General features: G+C 50.1%; 1 protein-coding gene across 1 annotated transcript in view; it reads right to left on the reverse strand.

The window, feature by feature from the left end:
• Positions 1–16274, reverse strand: part of PODXL2 (podocalyxin like 2) — a 33713-nt gene extending 17439 nt beyond the window's left edge. Inside the window, exons 1-2 of the mRNA XM_029996240.1 lie at positions 15858–16274; positions 5064–5357 (exon numbers count right to left, since the gene is read on the reverse strand). Coding sequence (XP_029852100.1) covers positions 5064–5357; positions 15858–15909 — 346 coding nt within the window. The 5' untranslated portion in view covers positions 15910–16274. The remainder of the gene's footprint in view (positions 1–5063; positions 5358–15857) is intronic.
• Positions 16275–26626: the final 10352 nt, after the last annotated feature.

Here is a 26626-nt window from a genome sequence, read left to right on the forward strand (position 1 = left end):
ACTCAGGCCTGGGTCGCACAGATTCATTTCCTTCGCCCGGGGAGACGATTTGCCCTGGGAGAGGTGAACATGAGCTCCAAACCTCTGCAAGAGCCACCATTTAGGCAATGGCCTGCTTCCTGCAAAATCAATACTGAAACTTCCCTGACACTAGATGGGCCAAGACTTGGCACTGTGCCACAGCATGACTCCCCAGCCAGACATTTAATTCATCACATTTCTGCTTCTTCATTCAGAAGAACTGGTTTCAGTTACTGCCCTGCAAGGTTGCCTACCCTGTATTTGCCACTATTAGCTGTTTAAAGCAACTGTGACAGCTCAGAAAAAGGGTGACCCTCATTGTTTTTAGTACACATAACCTGACCATAAGGTCTTTATTGGATTAAACTGGAAGATCATGTTAACCAGTGATTGAATTACTGATAACTAGAAGGCACTGTAATAAAGACAAGAACATTCCTGGGCTCCCACCACAACAACACAGCCTGATAGCACCATTCATACTAAAGCACCTGCCAACTTTGGGAAGTGCAAGGTGGGCTCTACTCGCTGCTTAAAATGTAGCCAGGTCTGAGGTGGTATCTGCTCAATGTTTTGCAGTATAGAGCAGTAAGGCTAACTGCAAAAAGGCACAGTCCATCTCATTGAAACTGCTGGTGGATTTCAAAGAGGCAAATTGCAATTACTGGTGCTGGAATTGAGCCAGCTGGGCTAATATCCTAATCTTCCAGAAGAGCTAGGAGAAGTTACTATCTGTGACTCCAAGACAGGTCCACACACACAAAAGAGACCATAGTTAAAAGACAGACCCAGGGTAGCAAAGCGGTTAGGTCTCATAATGCTTGGAATTTTCTTCAGGTAGAGACTGGGCACTAAGTGCTGCAGCTGTTCCCAAATAGCCCCACATGCCTTTTTCCTGCTCACTGTATGACCTGCAATAAGGCTAGAATAAACCACCCTCACCCATATGCAGATTCGGTTGGGGATAGCTGCACCAGAATAACACTATGCACAGAGAAACCCTCTTTGTCACAGGTCAGCCTTTGCCAGCAATGTCTTGGTCAAGATGGCTTGTCCCAAGATAGATCACCTAACATGTCAGTGTACACTAAAGCAGGGCATAAACAAGAGGCATCCCGGGAGCTGAGCTCAGGCAGGGGGCTGCTCAGCGCTAAGCTTCTTATGTAGACAGTCTTTACCAGGTGCTTCATTTCGTTAATACTTGGGTTGAAGATGGTATTAAGAACTACAGATTTGCTGTCAGTCTGGATGAAGAGGCAGCAGATTTCAGTAAGGCTGAGAGAGACTGGGATCTCTCTGGCCAGAGGCAAGTAATTCATCATGGAAGGAAGTGAATCTTGCTATCAGAGAAGAGTTGGGGATGGAAGATATTTTATCCCATTAGCTGGTCAGAAAACTTATTTTTCTTTGAATGCAGTCTTTCTAACTTGTCTGTCCTGCTATCCCTCATCCTAGCTCTCCTGGGAATCCCTTCTGCTAATTACTATGAATAATTAAAAGATTACAATTCCCTCCCCTCCAAAGCACCACATGCCATCCTAGTAAATCACCAACCTATAAGACTAGATTTGGTAGCTCCCAGCACAGTCATGCCTTCGTCTTCAAAGGCACAACCTTGGAGCTAAAAGAGCAGACCCTGGCTGTAACGAAGCAAGCTTTTTGCCAGCCCACCATCACCCTGGAAGATGTGATGATGCACTCCAATTCTCGGAAGTTCAGCTGTTGGGCAAGGGAGGAAAGGGACTAAGTGCCTTCATTCACCAGACATTCACAAGTCTTGCATCAGTTTTTGGGAGGTCACACTTCCCAACAATTAATGATTAGGCTGCCTCAACCTAGAGCCTTCCTGGAAGGGGAACACATGAGGCACTGCGTTCTGACTGAGCCAAAGGAGAACATGGAGAGGTGCAAACCAGGAAACACTCCATATAACTCTTTCACTAAAAATCAGGGACTCAAAGGGACCTGCAGCCCTAAGGACTCCCATCTTCTAGCTCTAAAGCTAGAAGAGATGTTGAATCTCTTGCCCAGGAAATCCAGTGTGACAGTAGGAAACAAGGGGGATTGGAAGCCTCCAGGCAAAACAAGATGGGGAAGGTGGGAAGAAGTGAAAGGAGGACAAGAAGAGCCAGATGCGAGTCCCTGCAGGTCCACTCTATCTTCAGGGCTGATCTGTAGCTCAGGCCAATTTGATACTGAAGTATGCTGAAACAAAGCAGCCAAACCCAAACTACAACCTTAGAAGCTTCTAGGTTCCCTGAAAGCCTGAAGGCAGTGGGATGCAGAAGTAACAGGTTCACAGCTCCACTGACTTGCCTCTTGGCTGAAGTATGAGTCACACACTGCTTCCTTCTGTAAGGATATGGCATCCACATTCCCACCAGACCTAATCCATCTCTTCCAGATGCAGCTCCACTGGGTAGCAGCTGTGCATGGGTTAGCACACATGCAAGTGTGCAGTTCTGTGCACGCTCAGACAGAATGAGACAAATCTCAGGGTCCTTCCAACAGGCTGGCGCTCACTGATGTCAATATAGATTTACTGTTCCATAGCATAAATCAGCAAAAGCACATTATTCAGAAGAATCAGAGCCCCAGGCTGAGCTGTGCTCTGCCAGTGGGAGTTTGTTCTCACTTTCTAATGGACTAACAGGTGACCCTAGATGCCACATGCTTTCCAGAAATATTTTTAAAGGATGTTTGAGTGCACTTGAAAAAAAAAAAAAAGCAGCAGCTGCAGATTGTTATTACTTTTTATCACTTGCAGCCTCAAAGTCACACAAAGGCAGAGGAGTCTCTCCACACAGACTTCAGAAGGACATAAAAAAAAAAAAAAAAAAAAAAAAAAAGAGATGACTACTACAGCTTTGAAATCTCAGCAGATTTGGCCTGTCTGCAAGACCACCAGTTCCAGGCCCAATATCTTTACACCAAACACAGAAAGAAGCCAGCACAGGTCTCCTTTCACAGCAGGGGATTTTCTCTCTCCAGTAGTATAACAATCTTGTTTTGTGCCTTGACTGATACAGTCTCAAATCTATGCCTGGGACAGAACTACCAACTACGTTGGGTTACACTTCACTGTCATTTGGAGAGAAATCCCACATAAGGAAAACTTATACCATAAACTTTTTTTTTTTTAAACAGCAGCAGTTTGAAACTGTTTAATGGATTTATACGTTGAAAATAACCCAACAGATGTCATCGCAAAGTTCCACAAGGTATCACATGGCAGCTCTCACATGCACGCAGCATGTAAGATCCACTGGTTGTGTGCATCTCACGCACAGGCTTTGCATGACAGGAGAAGGCTGCCCAATTTAGGGATGCTATTACAATATCCCTTATTGTAAAATGACACACAGCAGGTTTCTAATTAAATTTTAAGTAGAAATGCACTCCCAGCTCTTGAATAATTCAAACTGTTCTATTCACCAAGGTTCTGAAATGCCACCAAGACATGAGCTCTGGACACAGCAACAGCCAGGGGAAAAAACAGTGCTTGGAAGCACAGAAGTGGTTAGCTGGGCAGTGGATAGGGCAGGATACGTGTAAAGGACAGTTGAAAGAGCACATCTGTTCATGGAGGAAAGCACTGCAGGCAAGAACGGAAAGAGAGAGGAGTGTGTTCTGCATACAAATGGGGTGAGGCACGTGCAAGAGGCAAGGCTGGGTTCGGTACCCACTGCATCTCACTCTCAATGCACAAGCACATGCTGTTCTCCAAGTCACGTCCAGATCTGTGAGTACATGCAGGTGCCTGCTGGCACACAAATAAAAGCGCCGCTGAGCACACTGCCAGTGCGTGAGAGCGGCTAAGCCAGAGCATGTCCCAGGGATGCGCTGGTAGGAACACGCACCATCTGCCCCCAGCATCACTGCAGAGGCGGCATCTGCACAGCTTCCCCACGGCCAGAGCTGCAAGTGCCCCAGGGGCCACACGAGCCACAGGGCCACAAGAGCATGGCCAGAGGAGCTTAGCGGCAATGTTAGTGAGCAAAGGGCTTTGGAGACCTAAGCTGGGATGGCCCTTGCCCCGCATAGCATGCACTGTGCCCCAGTGGGCAGCCTGAGCCATAGCACTGCGGCAGCCCTCAGCCCTGTGCAAGCACAGGTCTTCTTTGAGGTCACAGAAATAGGAGCGAAGATAAAATAAGACTTGTGCTTTCTAATTGCAGACCTCAGTCAGACTTGCTGAGAGGGAGGCAGCGATACTGGGTAAGGGAGGAGGGATAAAGCTGAAGCCTGGCCCCTGGGTAACACTTAATATATGCCCCACATGACACTTAAGAGCAGGAACATGTGAAATAATCTCCTAAGCTACTGGAAACCCTGCAATGCTCCTCCTCCTTCCTCCCATCCCTATCCCTGACAGCATCTCAAAGCCAATGAGGGGCTTGGGAGGCAACCGCTGAGGGGACTCGGTGGTCTCAAAAAACACTCCACAGAGGAAAGCAAGCTCAAATGCTAATGAAACTTATCTTGGCCATGACTCACAAGGAAACAGGCAGGACAGGGTAAGCAACAGGACAGCTGCCCAAGGAAGAAAACCTGCTGTCTTCTCTCAGGCCAAATCCCCACTGAAGTCACAGAGTGAGGAATCCAGAATTTGGCCCAGGGAACCCAGCTTTGACTCAAACCCCAAGATGGTCTTGATCTCTGAACAGGGGTCTTCAGACTTTTAGGTTGTGCTTCATTGACAGCAACAGAAAGAAGGGAGAGAGAAGAGAGTATAAAAGGGGGAATGAGAGAGAGAGAAAGAAGGGCACGAGGCAATGGGAAACTAGGTGGAAGCAATACTTTTCCCAGCTCATAGCAGCTGAGGAATAAAGGCTCAGCTGTAACTTAGTTTCTAAAGCCTGTGCTTGCTCAGGGTTCACTAGGGACACATCAGGCACTGAGGTGAGAAAATAGAGCTGACATTTAATCTCAGGTCCTCTTAGCGAGAGTTGTGTCAAAGCAGGAAGACGGATCCCTGCATCCTTCCACCTCCCCCGAGTCCTTGCAGAGTGAGGAGGAAGAATGGGGTAAAAATAACCTACCTGTTGCTGGTCCCAAGTCCAGGCTGGAGTCATTGAGCTCTCCCCCATCTTCCCAGAAGTACTGCGGGGGTTGTAAGATCTTGGACTCCTCATTCTCCTCGCTGGCAAAGCCCGATCCCGGGGCAGCATGCAGAGAGCCAGGGGCAAGATCAGGCTCAGTAGCCTCCGGGCTGGTTTGTTCGTGGGAATTCATGGCCTCCAGGTGGGACATCATGGCAAACTCCAGCAGGGAAGTTGATGTGAGGCCATCGGCGGTTGGCTCTTCCGAGGAGGCAAGGCAGAGGCACAAGATCCCTGTATAACGACAGTGAACCCATATCAGAGACAGGACTAACACCCACTGGGTTTGTCTTCTCCTTGCAGCCTGCCCCTGCCAAACCAACCTGCTGCACACACCTGCCTTCGGGGTAACCTGCCCCTCAGATGGGCTTTGCTCTCAGCTGATGATGAAAATCAGGGTATTTTGGGAAACATCCACAACCATGCAGAGGAGCATTCACATCCAGGAGGAGTCAGTGCCAAACAGCCATCCAGCCTGGGGCAGTCTCTTCAAAGGGGCAGCGATTGTTCACCCTCTCTGAGGGTTTTTGCCTCTTTGAAAGGATGGAGTGCCTTTTTAATCACCCATCCTGGAGAGGAGGTGGAATGTCTTATGCTTAAACCACGAAATTCTGGCCCTGTGAAGTCAATGACAGGTTCCTATCCGACTGCCGCCCAGGCAAGATTTCAACCTAGTGCTCCTGATCTGCAACTATAATATATGTAGGGGGACTGATTTAAACCAGTATTATTTACATCACCAATATTAATCATGTTTTAAATCAGCAGGCTGGAAATCTATTTTTAAGTCATTGATTTGAACTTCATTTTGCATTCACATTTTTTGTTTTCATAAGCAAGGGCTGACTGTCTCAGGTAAGAATTAAAATGTACCAACAGCAAACATCTACCTAATGCTAAGCAGGGAGGCAGGTTGCATTTTACACTTTTCTTTCAACAATTATATCCTTGTTATTTCCATTTTATCTATTAGAAGGTTTGACTGACACTTATTGATTCCTGGATGAGACTTTTAATTGTGATTTGTGTCAAGGTACATTCACATGCGTATTGAACTTCAATCAAAATGCAGGAAAACAGCACTGGGAACTTGGCTTTATTCAACCGATAAATACCATGACAAATACGGAGACATAAGGAAAAACTAAGATTACCAAAACATGTTTTACATTTAAAACAGTTTTGTTAAGCAAGCAAAGTAACTAATTTGGGTGAACTGAATCAATTGCTTCCTAGCCCTCTGTTCTTCAGCACATTAAAACTAGAAGATCTCATCCTCTCACAGCTGATTTTTATTCATAGATTAGAAGAAAAAAGGACAAGTTTTCCTGCTTTCTCAGCTCATACTCAGTTTCTCAGTTCTTAATGAACTAGTCACTGAACTAATTGAATAAGCTGAAATGAAGACTAATTTGGTATTTTTCTTTGATAACTGATTTTCTAGACAAGGGAAATGCAGCAGATCTAATCCATCTGGACTTCAGTAAAATATCTGATATAGTGCCTCACACAGAATTACAAGAGAGGCAAGAAAAGACACCGATTAGAAGGAAAACTGTAAGGCAACTGTAAGGCATTGGCTATATGAAAAATGACAGAGGCTTGTGCTGGAGGGAGGCTATTAGTGGAATTCCTCAAGGTCTGTCCTTGGATCTGCTGCTCTTTAACATTTTCCTAAGTGACCTTGGAACAAAAATTAGGAACTTGATAATGAAATTAGCCAAGGACACAAAGCAAGGAGACATCCTTGCTGCACAGAAAGACTGTAGGTACAGCTAGGTGATCTTGACACTGGAAATAACAGAAATATTATGAAAAGAAATAGTACAAAGTGATGTCACCACCTTGAGAACTAGCACCAAACATTTCTGATACAAGATAGGACACCATCCATTAGAAATGTCTTAAGAGGAGAAACTCCTGTATTAGAAAGAGTCCTGAGATATCACTGGAATGCAGATGTGAAAACGCTTGCACAGGCCTGAAGTATTAGAAATATTTTACAAAGCACTGCTGAGACATCACCTGGATGCTGCACGCAGATCTGGATACACGTGGCCTGAAATGATTTAAGCAGAGCTGAACTGCCTTCAGGCAAGGGCACAGAGTAGGCAACCTCCTGAGGTTCCTTCCCACCACTATGTCCTACGACTCCATATCCCAGAAGGACAAATTCAAATCAGGGCAAATGCCAAGATGAGCTATGGGGCAATAGCAGATGGGTTGGCCCTGGTGCTTTCCCTGAAAACATTGGCTTGTTCACACAAAAAGTTTGGGGGTTGCTGCTCACTTGCCAGGCTAATTACCAAACCTGTCCTTGGAACATTGGAAGCCAGAAATGCATTTCTCAAGCCTTCTGCCTGCTCTGAGCCTCTCAACCTTCCTCCGCTATTCTCCGAACTGAGCAAAATCCAATATTGGTTACTCTTTCCCATATACACTTGGGCCAGGCTTCAGCACTTCTCAATCTCATTTATTTTGTTCTATTGATCCAAGCCAAGATCGGCTGAGGCCAGTGCAACAAAAAGGGAACGGCAACACGGGCAGAGTATCAACGGGGAAGGAAGCTACTGCAGCATCACGGAGCCAACCAAAACACCTCTGGACATCCCTGGGGATGGGCTGACTCCCTGTGAGCTGTGCACACACAGTGAAGTCCACAGCTGGAAATAAGAGTTCGCACACCTCTTGTGCATGAGCATGGATCCAGAGAGACCTGGCCAGGCCAGTCCCTGTGCCGATTCAGTGGTGCTCACCAGGCTCCAATGTGACGGTGTCTAGACTGGTCTTCCCCAGGCTAACACAAGACACCTGCATCACTGACAGAGAGCACTGCTGAGCCCCGTGCAGCCCAGTGGAGAGAGCACTTGTCTTGAGGAGCTTACAGCTTAAGCAAACATGACAGAGAGCAGCAAGGGGGAGAATAGGAAAATTATTTTCAAAGTTATCAAGAAAAGGGGAGCAGAAGGATGGGGAGAGACCACAGCAGGTCCAAGGCCACATGGAAAATTTGGTGTAGCTGGGACTGCAACTGACTGCCTGGATTCTACATCAGCTCTTTATCCACCCCAATGCCTCAGTTTCCTTCGACTCCCATTAGCAGAGATGTGGCTGATGTAGTGTGGCTGGAAAGCCAAGGTGCCACAATACACATACCAGGTCTTCCAGCCAGCTAGGCAAAGCCTCAAAATGTAACTCTGCACCAGCTCCAAAGACTGGCTCAAGCCTCTCTGTTTCCATCGGTTACACCTCGTTTGGGCCACCTCCAGAGCTCAGCCACAGCCCGTCCCATCACCTCTGCAACAGACATCTCACAGTTGAACCTGGACACCAGAGAGCTAATCCCATCCATATGGGAAGCTCAGACCCTGAGAGTTTGTTTACCCTCATTTAACTCTGAAGTGTTTACCCAGTTAAAACCCCCTAAGCTGCATTATCTTGTTTACTGGGATGCCATGCTCTCCTTAGCCCAAGATAAAACTACACCACCTCATCCCTAAGAATGAGTCATTAATAGACACAGCCTGAGCAAGCGAGGTTTCTCCAGGGGTGGATCTGGAGTAAGACAACACCTTGGGGCCTGATCCACAGGCACAGGATGCAGAGACTGGCCTGGGGGAAGCCTCACGCCAGCACCAGCTGAATGCCACAAGGCACCAGTGTACAAATCAGTACCTCTCCAGACAGCATCCTGACGCCACTTCATACCTTTTGCACCAGCAGCAAAAACTCAAAGGCTTCGGGTGCCAAACAGCAGACCCAAGATTTGCCACCTTCCCCCTCTCTCCCAAGCATCTCATAAAGGAGCTCAATGCAGCTGTCGACTCCAAGGCAAAGAAAGAATCAAAGCACGAGCTGAGCTGGGAGGCAGGAAAGCACAGCCGAGAGAGGAAATCTAACGCCCAAGACATCAGTGGCTAGCCACTTTCCTCCTAGGACAGGGAACAGGATTAGATGACTTCTATCAGCCATCAGACTCCCAAATCTGTATTCTAAAAGGCAGATCAAGCGATAGGAATAAAGAAACACAAACGAATAAAGCCCTGCGACTGTAGATGGGAGGGAGCAGGGAACGGAGCCAGGGCTCGCCAGCTGCTTCAATGGGGCGTTTGTCTCTCATTTCTATTTTTGCGGCACCTCTGCGTAACCTGGAGGAGATGAGGCTCTGCATGCTAAAGAGGGCAGCCAGCCTTCGGGGAAACGGCAGGGCTGTGAGCATGGGAGGAAAAACCCTCCCCAGATCAGACAGAGGAGGGGCGAGAAAGAAGAGAAAGTGGGAGAGGTAGGTGGAGGGGGGAGAGGGAACAAAGGCAGAGAGAGTACCAAAACCAGCATGGGAGCTCCCGCACTGGCTGCAAGCTCTCCAGCTGCTAGTACCCACAAAGGCGACATGTGGAGGTAACGCTGACCTTGCAAAAGATGTTTCACCTCTGTAAGGAGCAGAATGGGGTGATTTCAGCAACAGGGAATAATACTGCAGTGTTACCTTTCCAAGGCCACTGGAAAAGAGCTAGCCAGGAGGACACACAGATGAAATGAGTTTCCTAGTTGCTGACCCCACTGTTCCCTCAGAAAACAGTTCCAAGTCAAAGTGGCAAAGCTTGCTCTGTTCAGCTCAGCAGAGGATTCTATGCAACAGCCCTGGACAAGGCAGATGGGGGAGTTTCGCTCAACAGCAGAAAAAAAAAAAAAATCTGAGGAAAGAACATCTGCCATCTCTCTCCCAAACTGCTGTGAATAAGAGCAGTTTCAGATTTCTAAACGATTCTAAAAGAACCCCAAAGTATTTTCTACATTAGCCGACCAAGAACCATTTTATCCCTTTTCCACAAGGCAAGCCACCTCTTCACAGGACAGGGCAGCTGTTTAAAAGCTCCCAACTGGCCTATTGAATAGGACTAGAAGTGAAAGAGGAAATAAGTCATTTCTGTATCCAGCTGAAATGAGAGGAGGGATTTGGGGAGATGAAATGGAATCTGGCTGTGACTGTCAAACCACCTTTAAAATCTTCTTGCTTTTTAATAAACAATAGGCTAACCTCAATTTTCTCTCTAAGGAAACACACAAACATCCCTTAAGATGTCATCACACTGGCTTGACTTACAGAGGGGCTGCTGTGCCCTTCAGTTTACCCAACTGAAGGTTGGCTTTTACCTCTCCTTCCTGTATGCTGTGGCTATACCACAGTGCCACAGAGGCAGGATCAGTCTGCTGAAGGGAAGAGCACTCGCCTGGAGCACACACTCTGACTTACCTGTCTCTTACCACCAACTAGCAGGGCCTGTACAACACCACCCAAGCGCAGTTACACAATGGGTACCAGGGAGGGGGGTCAGAGCATCACAAAGTCCATCTGGCCTTGCTACCGTTGACCTTCCTTTCAAGCCCACCCCAAACCCAGGAGTTACCCAACAATGTTATTTCCTAGGAGAGCTGGGTCAGGAATGGGTCATTTACTGATAATCGGTTAGGACAGAAACACAATGACCAGATGAGGGAAGCATCTGCCAGGGATACTCCCTCCCCCAGACCACCGTGCCTGGAAAAGCCAGGGAGCAAGGCCCAAGGGCAGAGAGGAGAGAGGCCCCAGGGCCAACGGCACAAACCACTTCCAGAACATAACAAAACACAGCGTAATTTAAATAACAAAAAAGGATCCCAAACACAGACAGTGGAGGAAGAGAAGAAAAATGTTGTTCAGCTGAAGGATGCCCAAGCTGATTCCCTCACGCTCACCTGGAGTCTCTGCACCCCAGACCCTCAATAGCTTGCACAAGGAAGCATACAGGATGACCGCGTATCAGACCAAGTCCTTCTGGTGCCAGTTCAGAGTTACGGACCATACCTGTGCTGGGACGCTCCACCTAAGAGACCTCTCCCAGTCCAGCTCACACACCACCTTATTGCTGCTCTCCCACGCTGTAGCAGACCACTTACAAATCCAGCCAGGTCCCTAATCTCTGAGATCATTTCCAATTAGGGCTTCAGAAAACAAGATCAGACTGCCATCCTCCTCTGGTACTGCCAGCAACCAGGTCCCGCACTGAGTGTCCCTCTAAAGCCATCCGCCCTCCCATGGCCCCAGTACATTTTACAAAGCAATAGGAAAAGCACTCGGGGGCTGCGAGAAGCACATACACTTACCAACCTGCACCAACAAGAGGGACAAGGCACAACTGAAGAAGCCCTTGCAATGAGACAACTCTTTAGAGGGAGATCCTAGAGCACGCAGTAGCTGTGCCAGCATCCTTAAGCTTTTACAGATCTTTACAGCTAGCATAACCAGAGAGCTCAAACACCAGGCTACAGGGTGTGCATGTCTGCATGTACTGAGTGGGTGCTACCTTACAAAGGACTGCCAACATTTGCTCCCTTGGCATTTCAGCAGCGAACATCTAAAGCACACAGACCCAGGTATATCCACGGGAAACGGCAAGGCACTACCAGAAGATGCACCTACTTTTGCAGATAATTGCAGATAATTGCAGATGTGCCCTTTGTCAACACATGTGCACCAGGGGCCTGACCTCCAGGGGTGCCAGGCATCCTCATCTCAGCATTGAGAAGAGTCAGGTCTCCTGTTACTATGATCAGTAACATCAGGACTGCTCTAACCACCACTACCCATCTCCACAGAAGAGACTCCATGCAAGCAGGTCATGGCAACTCAGACAAGCTTGTCTGTCCTTCCCCCTTCACTCAACCATTCATGCTGGCAGTCACAATCTTGCTTGGTTTCAGTCTCCCAGACTGTTTGCCTTCGCTCCCTCCCCAGATCGTCTCGTAGCCTTCACACCTCCCTCCTCTGCTGCCGCAACGTCTGCTCTCCTCCGCGCTTCTCGCTATCGACATTGGCAGTTCCCAGCTCGGCGGCGGGGCGGGGGAGCGGGGAGAAGATGCAGCCCCTGGGGAAAAGCATCAGGCAGACAGTTGTATACAGCAGAAGTGAATTTTCTTTCCTCAGTTACCTTTCCTAGACCTCCTCAAAGCAGCCCACAGGTCCCCAGGGGTTAACAGACCACAGGATGAAAGCCACTGATCTAAGAGAAAAACCACAGCCCACAGATTCCTTTGCCCTTGCAGGCCCAACGCATTTCATCTGTCTGCTAAAAATCACCTTGCCAGGCCTGTGCTTCCTCTTCTCACTCTGTCCCAACCTGGACCATGTATCCCACGGTGCTCAGTCTGATTTCCAGCACACCAAATAAAGGCTCGTGGCTGCTTCGTCTTCAAAGCCTCCCTGCCCAGGCAGAGCAAGCACTATCGCAGATGCAGGCGGGGCTTCCCGCAAGATACAGTCTCCCGTCAAAACACAACAGAAGCCTTTTACACCCCAAAAGGTCTTTAAAACTCACTGGGCACAACACAGAGCACAAAATGGTTACACTCTGCTCCAGCCCCTGCAGCGGAGCAGTGACGACCACCCTGCCACATGCTGGCATGCCACACAGCAGTCTCACCCTCAAGAGGCTCCACTCTGCACACAACCTCATGCATGCTAGGCAAAAAAAAGCTCAAGCAAAGGTTTGGTAGTGCTGGGGCACACACAGGTCCTGACTACCTTCACAACACATCAGGCAGGACAGGACGAGCCAAGAGTGGTTGCAGTTGTCACATAGAAGGAGGGCTGCAAAGCTGGCTTCCCAACAGCAAAAAATTATCCCCAAAACAAGAATGTACATCCAAACCCTGGTAACCACAATGGGGGTTAACCAGGCACAGGGACGGCGGGGGGCTGATCCGAGCCCCAGCAGGGCGTATCTTCCTTGCCAGCATCCCTGGCCCTCTGAACAAACCAACGCACGTGTTTGCTTTGCCTCTGTGCGGGCTGCACTCGTGTGGCTGACAAATAGCCTCTCTCCATTCTTTTGGGATTACGTGTTTCAATAGCCAGTGAGAACGGGAAGCAAGTTCACCCGACCGCCAGCTGCGGGCCGTGATGCACCTTCCCCACAGCCCCTCTCCCTGCAGCAGGGCTGCCATTGCTGCTGCTACTCACTCAGGTACCCACAAAATGCCGGAGCTTCTTCCCACACTGAGCAAGAGGAAAAACTTTTGTGCGCTCTGATCTGCAGCTCGTCGCCGGCAGCTTCCCCTTGAGGGCTTAATGTAGTTATTTCTACCCCTGATGCCTATAATTAAATGAACATTTCCTTATGGCACCGAAGAGGCCAAGGAAAAACTGACTACAGGGAATTTTCATCCATCCTGATTTATACTGCCTCATCTCGGGCTCATTCACACAATGCTAACAAGGAATCTTCTAAGCAGGCAGAAGGGAAAAAAAACCACCTTAAATAGCGCACATGCAGACAAGCACCTGGGGAGACAACAAGAGGCAAGAGACCAATTCCTTCCCTTCTCCCTTGCTTTTAACCACATCATTTTCCTACTTGCAAAAGCAAAGGGGCTCCTAGAGCCTGGAGAGATATTTCCACACTCTGCCAGCAGACCTGTGCTGCCCAGAAGTCTGATGGGACCCCAACGAGGCACACGTCCTGTTTCAGCCCATCCCGCAGGTCTGTGGAGGCTCCTGATCCTGGGAAGCACATGGGGAATTGCACTCAGTCCCTCCAGCTCTCTCAGGTTTTAACTACTCCTGTCCTGTGAGACTGGTGGAGCAAGGCCGGAGTGCACTGAATTATTCCAGGCTGGAACAGATCCTAAACCACTGAGCCACTAGCCAAAACAGGGCTCGACTTATAAATTCCCAGTAGTCCGCATCTCCACTTCTGACCTCCCATCTAGGTAGGAGTCCAGGTGTCCGGAGATGCCTGGCCAATTGAGTCCAGCCCCCCAGAGCTGCCACAACCCACCAGGATTACCAATTTCACTAGATTAGGAACTGAGCTGTCCCTCAGAGCTGCTACTCGCCTCCTACCCCTATGCCTCTCCCTGCTAGCAGAGGGGATCACAGGGAAATCCAAGGACCCAAATCCTCCATATCATCACCAGCTGGACAGTAATACTAGAAAGTTTCCAGCAGCCTCAGCAAAATAGGAAACATACCCTCCCTTCAGCACAGCAGTATCAGCTGTGGTCCTTTTGGCCTCCAGATTTTAAAACCACCGCAAGGTTTGTCTCCTTCCTCCACAGAGCACGTGTAGCTTTCAAGTGATGGGGATGGGGCCAACCCTCGCCAGCAGATTGGCAGGGTGGGAATATGGCAGTTCCCCCCATGCACCTTGCCCTCCTCTGTGGAGGAGGCGGAGGTCTGGCTCAATCTGAGGACACAGGTCTCCTGGTGAGATGCAGCTAAAGGACCTTTGCCAGCGGTGCCCGAGTTTTCCCTAATGTGGACAACCTGCCTGGAGGAAGCCACAAAACTGGCTCCCTGCTCAGCTCTGGAAAGGCTTATTGCTTCTGTGCCACAGAGCATTGGCACAGAACCCCAACAGGTTTTCTGATCCATTTTGCTCTTTAAGCTCACTATTGTTGGCAAACCTAAAAGGCTTTATCCCTTCTCTTTAGGGAGCCCCAGAAAACAGGGGCAAGGCACTGTACATACAGCTCATGGACAGAGCAGCTCCACAGATGACACATTCCCCCATGAACATTTTTGGGAGATTGGGGTAATGAGAGACGTGCCAGGGGGGCTGGATATCACCGTGTCACAGCTCGGTTTGCAGGAAGACAGCGACTGGTTGGGAAATCAGCCCTTCCCTCCCAGCCAGAATGACTCAAGACAAAGACTCCCCCACTCTTTAAATGTCCCCGTTCAAAACTCCTGTTCCACACTAACCAGATTTCTGTACAAAAGGGATGGGGGTAGGGAGGGAGAGGGCAATCTCAGCCTCACAGGTCTTTGGGGGGGATCCCTTTGTTGGGAAATTTCCCCAGACTATTTAAAAATAGAAGCAGAGCCTTCATAACTATTTCGAGTATAATTATTCCCGCACTTAATTGCCTTTCCCTGGCACCCTACCTCTCCTCCAAATTTCAAGAGCAGGCTCTTGGGGAAACGCAGAGCAATTTGTGGTTCCCCCTTCCTTTGTGCCAGTTTCGCGGTAGTTAGCAAAATTACCACGATGCCAGACGAAGCCATCAACACATGAGAAGGCGGTTTTGGGGCAGCCCTGCCGTAGCAGCGTCTACCCTGCCGAAGCGCCGCGGCGGGCAGCATGCCCCGTCCAGGGCGACGTCCATCCTCTCCCCGCACCGCAAGCGCTGTCGGTGCTGGACACGGCGTGCGGGGTCCCCGCAGGGACCAGCGCTGCGTACCCCCTCTCTGAGGCAGGAGACCCCCGGTGAGCCCCCCGTCCCCGCGGGGTGAAACCCACGTGAATCCAGCCCCCCGTGCCGGGAGCCCGTGAGTCTCCTGTCACCCCCCCGGGACAGAGACCGGCCACTCCAGAGAGCTCTGATGCCCGGGTGGGGGGCAGAGACCGGTAACCAGGGAGAGCTCCGCGGTGGGAGACGGGGACCCGACACAGGTCCCGGTACCCAGGAGTCAACGGCGCTTGCGGGGCGGGGGGCTGATGGGGACCTGCCTCCCGCAAAGGTCCCGGTGTCCCGGGGAATTGGACCCATCGCAGGCCGCCGTTCCCCGGGGTTGGGGGGGGGGGGGGGTAGACCCGCCCCCCGCCGGGGGTCCCGGTGCTCGGGTCGCTCCGGTGCCCGGGGAGGGGACCGACACCCACCCGCTGCCCGGCCGCGCCGCGGGGGGTCCCGGCGGCCGACCCGCCCCAGCCCATAGGGATGGCGGCGACCCCCGCCCCACCAGCCTTCACTCACCGGCGGCCAGAAACAGCAGCAGCAACGCCGGGGCCCGGTGCAACGGCTGCATGGCGGCGGCCGCTGCCCTGCCGCGCCGCCTCTTCACGGGGAGCGGGGCCGCCCCGCCGCCCGCCGGGCTCTGCCCCTCGCCGCCGCCGCCGCGCCCGCCCGCCGCCCGGCTCCGCACTGCATCCCGGCGCCCGGCGCCGCCTCCTCCCGCCGCCGCTGCCCGCCGCTCCGGGGGCGGGGAAGCGGCGGGGGGGGGTGGGGGTGTGTGTGTGGGGAGGGGGGGTCCTAACTGCCCGCCGGGTGCGCAGACGGAGCGGCCGGGGCAGAGGCGGGGCGCAGCCGGTGATTTGCACCTAATTTCTGGCTGCGGAGCCGCCGGCCCCCCCCCCCCCCGGCTGCAGAGCCCCGGCACTCCGCCGCCCCCGGGCGCCCACAACGAGTGCCGGCGGCGCGGCTGCATGCGCCGGCGGTGGGTGATCAGCCCCCGCGGCGGGAAGGCGGGAGCCGCCGAACCCCGCCGGGAGGCGACGCCCCCCTCCGCCGGGCGAGGCGGGGGCAGGAGCAAAGCCCCGGCGGGAAGGCAGCTGCCTGTCGGCCGGAACATGGAGGCCTTGACAGGAGCGGTCTCCAGACCAAAGGCCCTTAACATGCCTCTTCTGACCTTTCCTCCGTTGCCCACGGGCCACAGAGCCACTGCATCTCCGTCACCCCTCAGCTACCGCCCCACTTCATAACCTGGAAAACCTCCCCCCCCAGGGCAAATTCATTTGCCCACCTCTGGAGGTCATCTGGTCCAACCTCCCAGCTCGAGCAGGTTACCTACAGCCAGTTGCCCAGGTCCACGACCAGATGGCTTTTGAGTGTCTCCAAGGTTGGAGACTCCACAACCTCTCCAGGCCGTCTGTGCCAGTGCTCAGTCATCCTCGCTAAACACCCTAAAAAAAAGTGTTTCCTGATGTTCAGAGGGAACCTCCTGTGTTTCAGTTTGTGCCCATTGCCTCTGGTCCTGTCACTGGGCACCTGGAAAGAGCCTGGCTCCATCTTCTTTGCACCCTCCGTTCAGGTACTTACATACGTTGGTAAGATCTGCCCCGAGCCTTCTCTTCTCCAGGCTAAAAAACAGTCACAGCTCTCTCAGCTTTTTCTCATACATGAGACATTCCAGTCCCTTAATCATCTTCGTGGCCCTTTGTTGGACTCTCTCCAATACGTCCATGTCTCTCTTACTGGGGATCCCAGCACCGGACACAGCACTCCAGGTGCGGCCTCAACAGCACTGAGTAGAGGAGAAGGATCACCTCCCTCAGCCTGCTGGCAATACTTTGCCTAATGCAGCCCAGGATACCATTAGCCGCCTTTGTGGCAAAGGCACATGGCTGGCTCACGTTCAATTTGGTGTACACCACGACCTCCAGGTCCTTTTCTGCCAAGCTGCTTTCCAGCTGGTGGCCCCCAGCATAGAGATTGTTCCTCCCAAGGTGCAGCACTTTGAACATCTTGTTGAACTTCACGATGTTCCTGTCAGCCCGTTTCTCCAGCCTGTCAACGTCCCTCTGGATGGCAGCATGACCCTCTGGTTTATCAGCCATTCCTCCCAGTTTTGTGTCATCAGCAAACTTGCTGAGGGTACATTCTGCCCCATCATCCAGACCATTAATGAAGATGTTGAACAGGACTGGACCCACTATTGACTCCTGGGGTACACAGCTGGTTACTGGCCTTCAACTAGACTTTGCGCCACCATCCTCTGGGCCATTCAGACAGTTTTCAATCCACTTCACTATCTGCTCATCCAGCCATACTTCAACAGCTTGTCTATGAGGATGTTGTGGCACACAGTGCCAAAGGCCTTCCAGAAGTCCAGGTGGACAATATCCACTGCTCTCCCCTCATCTACCAAGCCAGTCATTTCATTGTAGGAGCTCATCAAGTTGGTCAAGCATGACTTCTCTTTGGTGAAGCCATGCTGACTACTCCTGATGTTTTTCTTGTTGTTCGTGTTGTTCGTGGAAATGGTTTCCAGGATCAGCTGCTCCATCACCTTCCCACCCAGGGATCAAGGTGGAGTTGACTGGCCTGTAGTTCCCTGGGTCCTCTTCCTTGCCCTTCTTAAAGATAGGAGTGACATTTGCTTTCCTTCAGTCTTTGGGCACTTCTCCCAGTCACAATGATCTATCAAAGATTACTGACAGTGGCCTTGCAATGACACTTGCCAGCTCCCTCTGCACTCATGGGTGCTCTTTGAAGAGCCCAAGATCTTTGAAGACACCAAAGTCCACTATCCTGAAGTCCAGGGATGTGAGCTTCCTTTTTACCCTCCTTCCTCCCCTCAGGAGCCTTAACTCCACCATCTGGTCACTGCAGCCAAGGCTGCCTTTGACCTTCACATCCCCAATGAGCCCCTCACTGTTGGTGAGTATGAGGTCCAGCAGAGCATCTCTTCTCCTTGGCTCCTTTATCCCTTGGAGGAGGAAGTTATTGTCAATATGCTCCAGGAAACTCCTGGATTGCTTATGTCCTGCTGTGTTGTCGCTCCAGCAGATATCGGGGTGGAGCACATCTGGCTCCTCTTCAATCTTGAGGGAGGTGAACTTATTTTGTAGTTGTAAGTCCTTAGGGGGAGCAGGAGCCTTCCTCTTGGCGTCAGAAGCTTCCATCCTTCACCTTCTCTAGAGGTTGCACTTACCTTAATATTAGGGGTAGACACTGCCTGCTTCCCTACTTCAGTTGGGGTTGGGAGCTCTTTGAGCTGTTTTGTCTCAGAAAAGATCCTGTCTATCTTCCTTCATCTTCTCTGAAGCTGTGGAGCCTGCTCACTTCCTCCTGTACCTCCTAGACTTGGTGGCACAGCTCCTCCAAGAAAGCACACCTCCTGCAGGACAGAGGGCCATTTCTCCTGACACCACAAAGAAGTAACAGGCACTCGCTGCAGCCTGGGGCTTGGAGGGCTGCATCCATTATCTGAAGCTGGGTCTGTGTTGGAGCCTCTGCCCTAGCAGGGACACCTGCTCCGACACCTGCTGGGGAAACCATTCTGTGGTGTCACCACCATATCTGAGACTGTCACAGTGATACTAATTCAACTGATGCCCCTGTCTTCGTGCCCTTCTGTGAAGACTGCTGTGCAAACTTCTGCATCTGTAAAAAAGAAAAAAAAAGGAAATACTTTATAGTGCAGCAGTTCCTGGATTTGTAGCTCTTGGAGCCGTTCTCTGTTTTGGTGCACAGCAAAGAAACATGCTGAATATCATGCCGAAAATCATTACAGCAACAAGGCCAACTGCTCCAATTACATTCAATTTCAAATTAAACACACCTTTAGCGGCCTCAGGGCACGACATTACAGTAAATGACTCAAGCAAGGTCTTTGAGAGACAGGTGTCCAAGAAATAAGGCTCAACAGGTCCTGTAATACCACAGCAGTTGAGGGGGAACACCTGCCAGCTCCCTGTGCTTCAGCCCCTCTCGCCAGCTGGATGAGCTGCAGCCTTCCCGCTTCCCTCTCGCAGGCCTCCAGCGTGTGCCACCTCAGAGGAACTGTGCAACTCCCCGTCCCGCCCCGGCCAAATATTCGAGAGACCTGGTCAAGCCCCAAGCATCACAAGGCTGCAAAAATGGTATGACTCCAAGCCAAAGGACCAAAAAATGTATTTGTCCCTTCCTGTTAGGCCTTCCACTCACGTTTTCAAGCTTTCCTCAACAGGAGCAGCTAGGAGCCTTTTTCTTTGGTTTCAAAACAATTTTCTTGTCACACAACTCTAGGAGGGCAGGAGATGCTAAAATCCAACATCACAAGCTCTGAGTGAGGAAACAGCCGCACTGCCATGGCCTCACCAAGTGTCTTTGCACTTGCAAAGCTTGCACCGGGTGCCCAGTGCTCTACTTCTCCCGTATGGCATGTCGCTGAGATGACAGGATATAGGTCTGAGGGTGATCAGGATTTTAAATTCAAACATTCTTATTCCTCAAATAAGTGTTCATTAAAAATACTCCAGAGTCTTTTTTTTCTGTAAGAATTGAAACTTTTTTTTTGGTTGAAGAGTGAAAAAATATTGATAGTATTTTTTTCTGGCATGAACTTGCTCGTTTTCAACAACTAAAGAAAGGCGTCATGTGCCAAAGCCTGCTGAACCCTCTAGTGAATCAAACAGCCAGCCGAGGGTACTCAGTATTATCGATACTGACCTTTACAGCTCCTACCAGGCCAATGCTGGCACTTGTCACCCCTTTGTGCAATTGCCTGCCTCTTTTTGCCAGCTCTTTCCTTCCATCATCTGCTCCCATGCAGCAGCTACCCCGAGCGTTACAAGGGCAGGTAACAGACTGGCTGCACCCGTTACCCAGCGCGGCAAGGCAAAGCCAACAGGCTTGAACCAAAGTACTCGCTTTTGGCTTCTTTTGGACCACATCCTTCCAGTGCTCTGAAAGTCCTTTTTATCCCAGAATCAATGCAGCCCTCAACCCCCATCGAGCAGGAAATGCAGCAGGAACTATCGAGCTGTCGTTTACCCATTAGATGAGATAAAAACACTCCAGTGCACTCAGATTCTAGTCCAGGCATGGCATTTAATGAATGCTCTTGTAATTTTTCACTTTGTTGCTGGTAATTTGGCTGTCTTAGCATGCAGGTGGCTTACTACAAGTGAGTAACTAAAAGCCTTTCAGATCTCCTGACCCTGCCACATCCAGCTCCCAAATCTTGGAAACTGAATTCAGCGTCTGAAGCAGCCTAATCACATCAAAGCAAGCGCAAAAACACCCTCATGTATTACATGGCCTCGAATCAGAGAGAAGGAAACCACACAGGCATGGCAGTAAGCACACTTTCTATGAGGTTCATGGTACTCCCTAGATTTATTTTGACATTACACATCAATCTCAGACTGAGCAACAAAGGGGGAATCTGAAAGGAAAAGATACATCTTAGGCAAGAAAATCAAATAAATTTGGTGGCAACATTCATCAGCCAGGTCACCGCTGCCAGCAGAGCAGAAAACAGCCAGCAGGGATGGGCAACACCAGTTCTCTTTAAAAACAGCATGAACTTAAACCCAGGACAGCCCTTGTGTCTTCATTTTACGCTCCCTGGAATAGGTACGGCTGGCTTGGCTCTCTTCTGAGGTATTGACAGCTTTACAGTCAAAGGCTTGTCATTTCTCATTTGATCTTCTCCAGCCTCCCTACCTGGTGTACATTCTCCAACGATGTTCAGAGCACTGGTAAAAGGGGCTTTGCGATTGCACTAAATGCTTTTTTATAGCTGCTTCAAAGCTGTTCAGAAGTTTTTCTCGGTATTAACATTATCTGTGCTTTTCTGTTCTTCCCCAAAATTGTGCAATTTCACAGTTAGGTCTGTAAGGCAGGATCAGAAAGCAAGCGTGTATTTTAGGCTGGCAAAACCGAAAATCCTTCTGCTCTCTCCCCCGTAAGTTACCATAACAGCTTTTGCCTTCAGGAAATTCAGCCAGCTTTCTGATTTCAATTTAAGGGTCACATTTTGTTCCAAGATACTTGCAAACAAATACTACTAAGGTAGAGGAATGAGATGATAGCTAAGGGAAAGAATTTGGTGCCTAGGATTTGTTAATCTAAAAGAAATTAACCACAAAGTCTAATCTCAACAGAAATGTAACTTATTTTGAAACTCCAGTTAAAAAAAAAAGGCAACACATTAACTTGAAATATGCTGGTGAGATGTTTTATTCTCCTAAATACAGCAAAACTGAATTCACCTACAAAGGTGAAAGTGATCTATTGCCCTTGCTCAGCAGAGCAAGAAAGTAAACAATAAGCAAAACAAATGAGCAGTCAGATGTTAAGTTCTTGCAGTGTTAGAAAATGCAAGATGTCACTAGTACCAGGAAAAGGGTTTAACCCTTCTTCCTTTGCACACTGACAATTGTCCAGACAACAGAAGGTGATCTGTGCCCATTCTTAGATCAGAAGGAAAAAACCTACTCTCCTTGCTGGCTCTTTGGGACAGAGACTGGGTGACACAGCAGGCTTGTGGCACACCATGCAATTTAACTCCATCTTCTATGAAGCTGTGCAGCCCTTTGGCATCTCATCCCCACATAAGAGGAAAGCTTGAGAATTCCCCTGCCCTACCCCTCCTTCCTTAGGCACAAGGAAAGATTTAACCTCTCCCTTGTTCGAGCATATGTGAATTTACTTCAGAGCCTCTGACAAGCTTTATATAAGCTTATTTGCTGACTTAGCCTTTTTGATGCTGGGACACTGTGAAACGTTTTGACTGTACCAAGCAGGGGCAGGTACCCACTCTATTCCTGCATAGCCCAGGCATGCAGCCATTCTCTGGGCAAAATGCACAGTTTCTGCTCTCATCCAAAATCCTGCTGGGGAAGACATATAATAAACACTTCAAGAGGAGTGACCTGGAGCAGTTAATGCCTTCCAGAATATGCCGTTATTAGGAGGGAACAGAAGCTGCTCTATTTAGAGCCCAGGAGCAAGATCTTCTGTATCACTTTAAGCCTTTCTTCATCTCTCTGCATCAGCTTGCTCCCCTTAGGGGAGGGCACACTGCCCACCTGTGGCAGTGCTCTTACCAGCCCTGCTTGTTTCCCATCCCCTGCTGTAAGGTGCAGCGGAAGAGCAAGCACAAGTTGTGCTTTACTTTTCCAGTTTTCACGTGCCCCTGCTGCCTCCCATCCCCGAAGCTTTACATTTCTCTCCTCACTAAAGCGGAGTTGATTGCTGCATTAATAGCCATGCCATTCTCCTGCAGGAGAGGCTCTGACAGCAAATCTCAGCGGACTCCTAGAGGGCAGAGGAAAACAGAGCTATATTGAATTTGATTAAGGGGCCAGAATAACCTTTAACAGAGCCACCTGGGGCAAGGAAGCAGACAGCTCTCCAGCTGAAAGCCCATGCAGGTTTCCTCCTAGCCCAGGGCTCCTCACTGGAGAGGAATAGCAACCCAGTCACATCACTCTGTTGGACTAGCATGCAGAGGGATGCTCACAGCCTTCCACTTGCATGAGGCATGACTACTGAGCTCCCAGCCAGGAAAGAGAAAGGACTACACCTCTCATGGATTATTCACATCATTTAAGCTGGGCTTCTGTACAGCACAGCTTGGAGAACCCCCCTTATCTCTGTGTCAAGCTCATCAACTCACATCCTAAGCAGAGACCAAATGCCCTTCTGGAAGGGATGGAAAATCTGCAGAAATGCAGAAAAGTAGATGTCATAAGGGCAGGCAAACCTCAGACCTTCTGAAGCTTTTTACCAGGACAGAAGGATAAGTAGGCTAAAGCCCAGTAAAGCCAGGAGGTCAGCAACAAGGTGCAGGAGGTTTGGTCTTAGTTCTACCTGTTTTAGAGGTATGACCTGAGCCCAAATAAGTGACTGCCAAGCCCTTGTTATGCAGTGTTTGAGGAGCACACATCAGGGAGCTGAGCACAATAACAGCCAGCAGGACAGGGCCCCATGAGTACCCAAGGCAGATGAGCAGAGCAGCTCAGGGATAGCAGCCAGATTCAGCCAGAAGTCCAGATCCTCAGAGAAGCTCATGGTGATGAAGCTGGTCCAACATCAAACCAGGAAGTCAGTCTGTAGGTCAGAGTCAAGGTCTGCTGATGGCAACCATGGTCAGACACCATCCAGCAATCACTTAGCAGCTCCATAGCAGTAGAAGACAACTAAGGTCAGGTCAGGAGGGCAGTTCATGGGTTACAGCCCAAAGCAATGGGGACTGCAACCAAGCACAACAAGCCAGAAACTAGTACTCCCATCTCATAGCTCAGACAGGAACTGAGGGCCGCAAGCTGAGCTTAAATAGAGCACCTGGGCCATGGGTGTTGGTAGATGCCCCAGGTGAGCCTGGTTAGGGCAATTAAGGCCTATTAGTACCCTCAGGGCCCTGACAACATAAGCCTCTCTCCTTGCACAGTGACTTGAGAAACTGGAGTGGAGTTTCTACCCCTCAATGAGCGAAGTATCTTTGCTAGGAAGAACCCAGAGGTGGTTTATACCTTTCCTTACTAAACTGAAAAGCCTAATAGTTACCTTCAGAGAAAATCCTGGTTCTTTAACAGCTGGCTAAGCTGGGATGTGGGTATCTTCAGAGCAGAAGGAGCAGCCTGGATCTGAAGAGGGCTGGTGTCTGTTGACTCTAAGGAGAGCCACGCACTGGCTCACGGGGACTACTGGCATTCCTACATATGTGTTTCCATGTGGTTTGATGGGACTGAAGCTCCTCGGCATCTTTACACAGGACAGTTACTTTCAGATCTCCTTGAGCACTAGATAACCCAGAGAAGAAACTTGGCACTTCCCCTGGGTTCCCCCCACAGCTTCACCTCGCCTTTAGAGGCAAGTGACTTGCAAGATGAGCAGAAAGGAGCACAACCCCCTTCCAAGAGCTTTTGCTCTAAAGATGCAATGCTCAGCAGCCCCTTGAGGCTCCTCACAGACATTTAGTTGTGGCCGAGGAGCATGCTGGATGGCTGGAGTCGTTGGCAGACCAGTGCTCCATGATAATGGAGACATTAAATCAGTCACAGCAGCAAGAACTGCATAATAGATGCAAAATACAGAAGCCTGATCCAATTTTGGCTCTGCCTTGTTAAGTGAAAAAGTATTTTAGGAGATGGAAAAATACTAGGAGGTTCAGAGTACATCCTCCCTGCAGCATGGCATGAGGGGTAGCTGTCTGCAGTGACTCACCTGTATCTGTAGATACACATCTGTAAGCATATTCCCATACTGTCTTCACAGCTCAGCGATCACATGCTGGAATTCAGATATTTGGGTCAGTTGAGGTCAACAAGGACAGAGCCATAAGCACCTGAAATGGCCCTCCTGGTTGAACTGCAGCTGGTTGGTCTCCTCTAGGACAGGAAGATGACACTATCCAACACAACTGCTACATCTTGAGCACAGTTACACTGGGAAAGTTCTTGTCAACCAGTTTCCAGACAGCCCTTTAGTAAACTCAGAGGAGATGGACAGAGTGGGTTCCAGTCGAGGTCTGGCATGGTAGAAAGTGAAACACTGCTGGTCCAGAAATGCTGCATATGCTAATTTTTCCAAGTGGCGTTGGCATTAATTTGAGGAAAAATAAATGTATTACTGGAGGTAGAACTTCCCCGACTCAGAAACAGCCACTAGCACGCTGGATACAACCCAGGACTTGCAGATGTAGTGTGTTGGTTTACGATCACAATAAAGGCAGAAGCTATCAAGACTCTAAACCCTGTCAGAAGGTAGGAAAGAGCTTGCAGCAAGGGTACAGGGCTTGTTTCCTCCTTTTTCCCAGATCACATACCCTCACGTGTTAGCTGGTTATCTGCAGGCACCTGCTCATGTACCCCAAACAGGCATGTATGCATTGTTTGTATGTGTGTGTATATATACGCTCCATGCTGGGCTAAGGTCATACAGCTTTTTATGAGAAGCAGACAGCCATGCTGTTCTCTCAGGAGTGTGCAGACGGCATGTTCAAGTGAAACTGGATCAGGAGCTGGCCCATCATGCACTTTTCAAATCAAGATGCTCTTCCAAGCCAGCTTCACCCAGCATTTGCCAACAACCACAGTCCCAAGGGGAAAACAACCACTAGAAGCGACACTGCGGGGCTTCACAAACCCCTGTGTGCTTTGCAACGAGCACCCTCATCATCTTCCATCTGAGCCCAGGCACAGCCCGTTGTGGACAAACCTCACCTGCCCAAGACTCTTGCTTTTGCCCCAGGTTGTCAGAGGCACTGTACAATGTTCGAATCACAGCAGCGAGAAGCCAAGTGCTCAAGCTTGGATAAACTCAAGGTTGTCAGGGGAGCAACTCCTTGTTTCATGAGAGTGTGGCTTGGCTTGCCCATCTCCAGAGCCCTGCGGTAAAATCCTTGCTACGTTCAGCTGGAACATGCCCCCTGGCAAGGCAGTCCCTGTTCAAAGCAGCATCTGCTTTCACCCCTGTTTGCACCCCTGTCCAGACCAGACACCTGATGCTGTCAACAGCCAAAGCTTGCTCCAGGGAACCTGAAAAGCTCAGTGGCCACGAGAGGAGGAACATGCCTTCAGTCTGGCATTAACACTCCACTGAGCAGCTGATGCCAACATTAGCAAGGGCGCAGCTGCAAGAATTCATTGCTCTGCTGGATGCTGGCAACACAACAAGGTGGGAGGGCATAACTGCCTTTGTACTGAGGATTCAGGAGGAGGCGGAGTGAGCAAAGCGACAAACAAGTAACTCCAACAATGGCATCTCTCTGTTGCCACTGCTCACGCTGTGTGCCAAGTGAGGTGGCACCAGAGCACAGGAGGCAGGAGTAAGGTGTAGGACAAAACTAAAGGGTGACTGTCAACAGCCCTGTCCAGCAGCAGGGCAAGGATCTGGGAAAATCAGGAGTACCACTCCATTCCTGTGTATTCTGTCATGGTTTGCGGTGACGTGCTTGGCCACGTATTTAACTCTGTGTGGGTCACTACAGGCATAGCAGAGGTTTCACAAGGTTGCAAGTTTTTAGGAAGCATTTTGTATTTCTCCAGTGCGACACAAAGCCTCTTTCTCTTCCCACACCCAATGCTCATCCCCACAACACACAAGTTCAGTTTGCTTGACAAGCTTGTTTCATCCCTCGTTACCGCTGGATTTGCTATCTCAGGGCCAGCACTTTCCCCGGCAAGGTACATGGGCTCCTACAGAGCTGGGCACAGCTTGCAAGTGCTGGCAGTTGCTCTCCCCAGGGATGGCCTCTGCCCATGGCCTCTGGCATTTGGAGGTGAGGTGCTAACAGCTCTGTGCCCAGCCCT

Source organism: Aquila chrysaetos, chromosome 20, assembly GCF_900496995.4.
Source record: "Aquila chrysaetos chrysaetos chromosome 20, bAquChr1.4, whole genome shotgun sequence".
Classification (NCBI taxonomy): Eukaryota; Metazoa; Chordata; class Aves; order Accipitriformes; family Accipitridae; genus Aquila; species Aquila chrysaetos.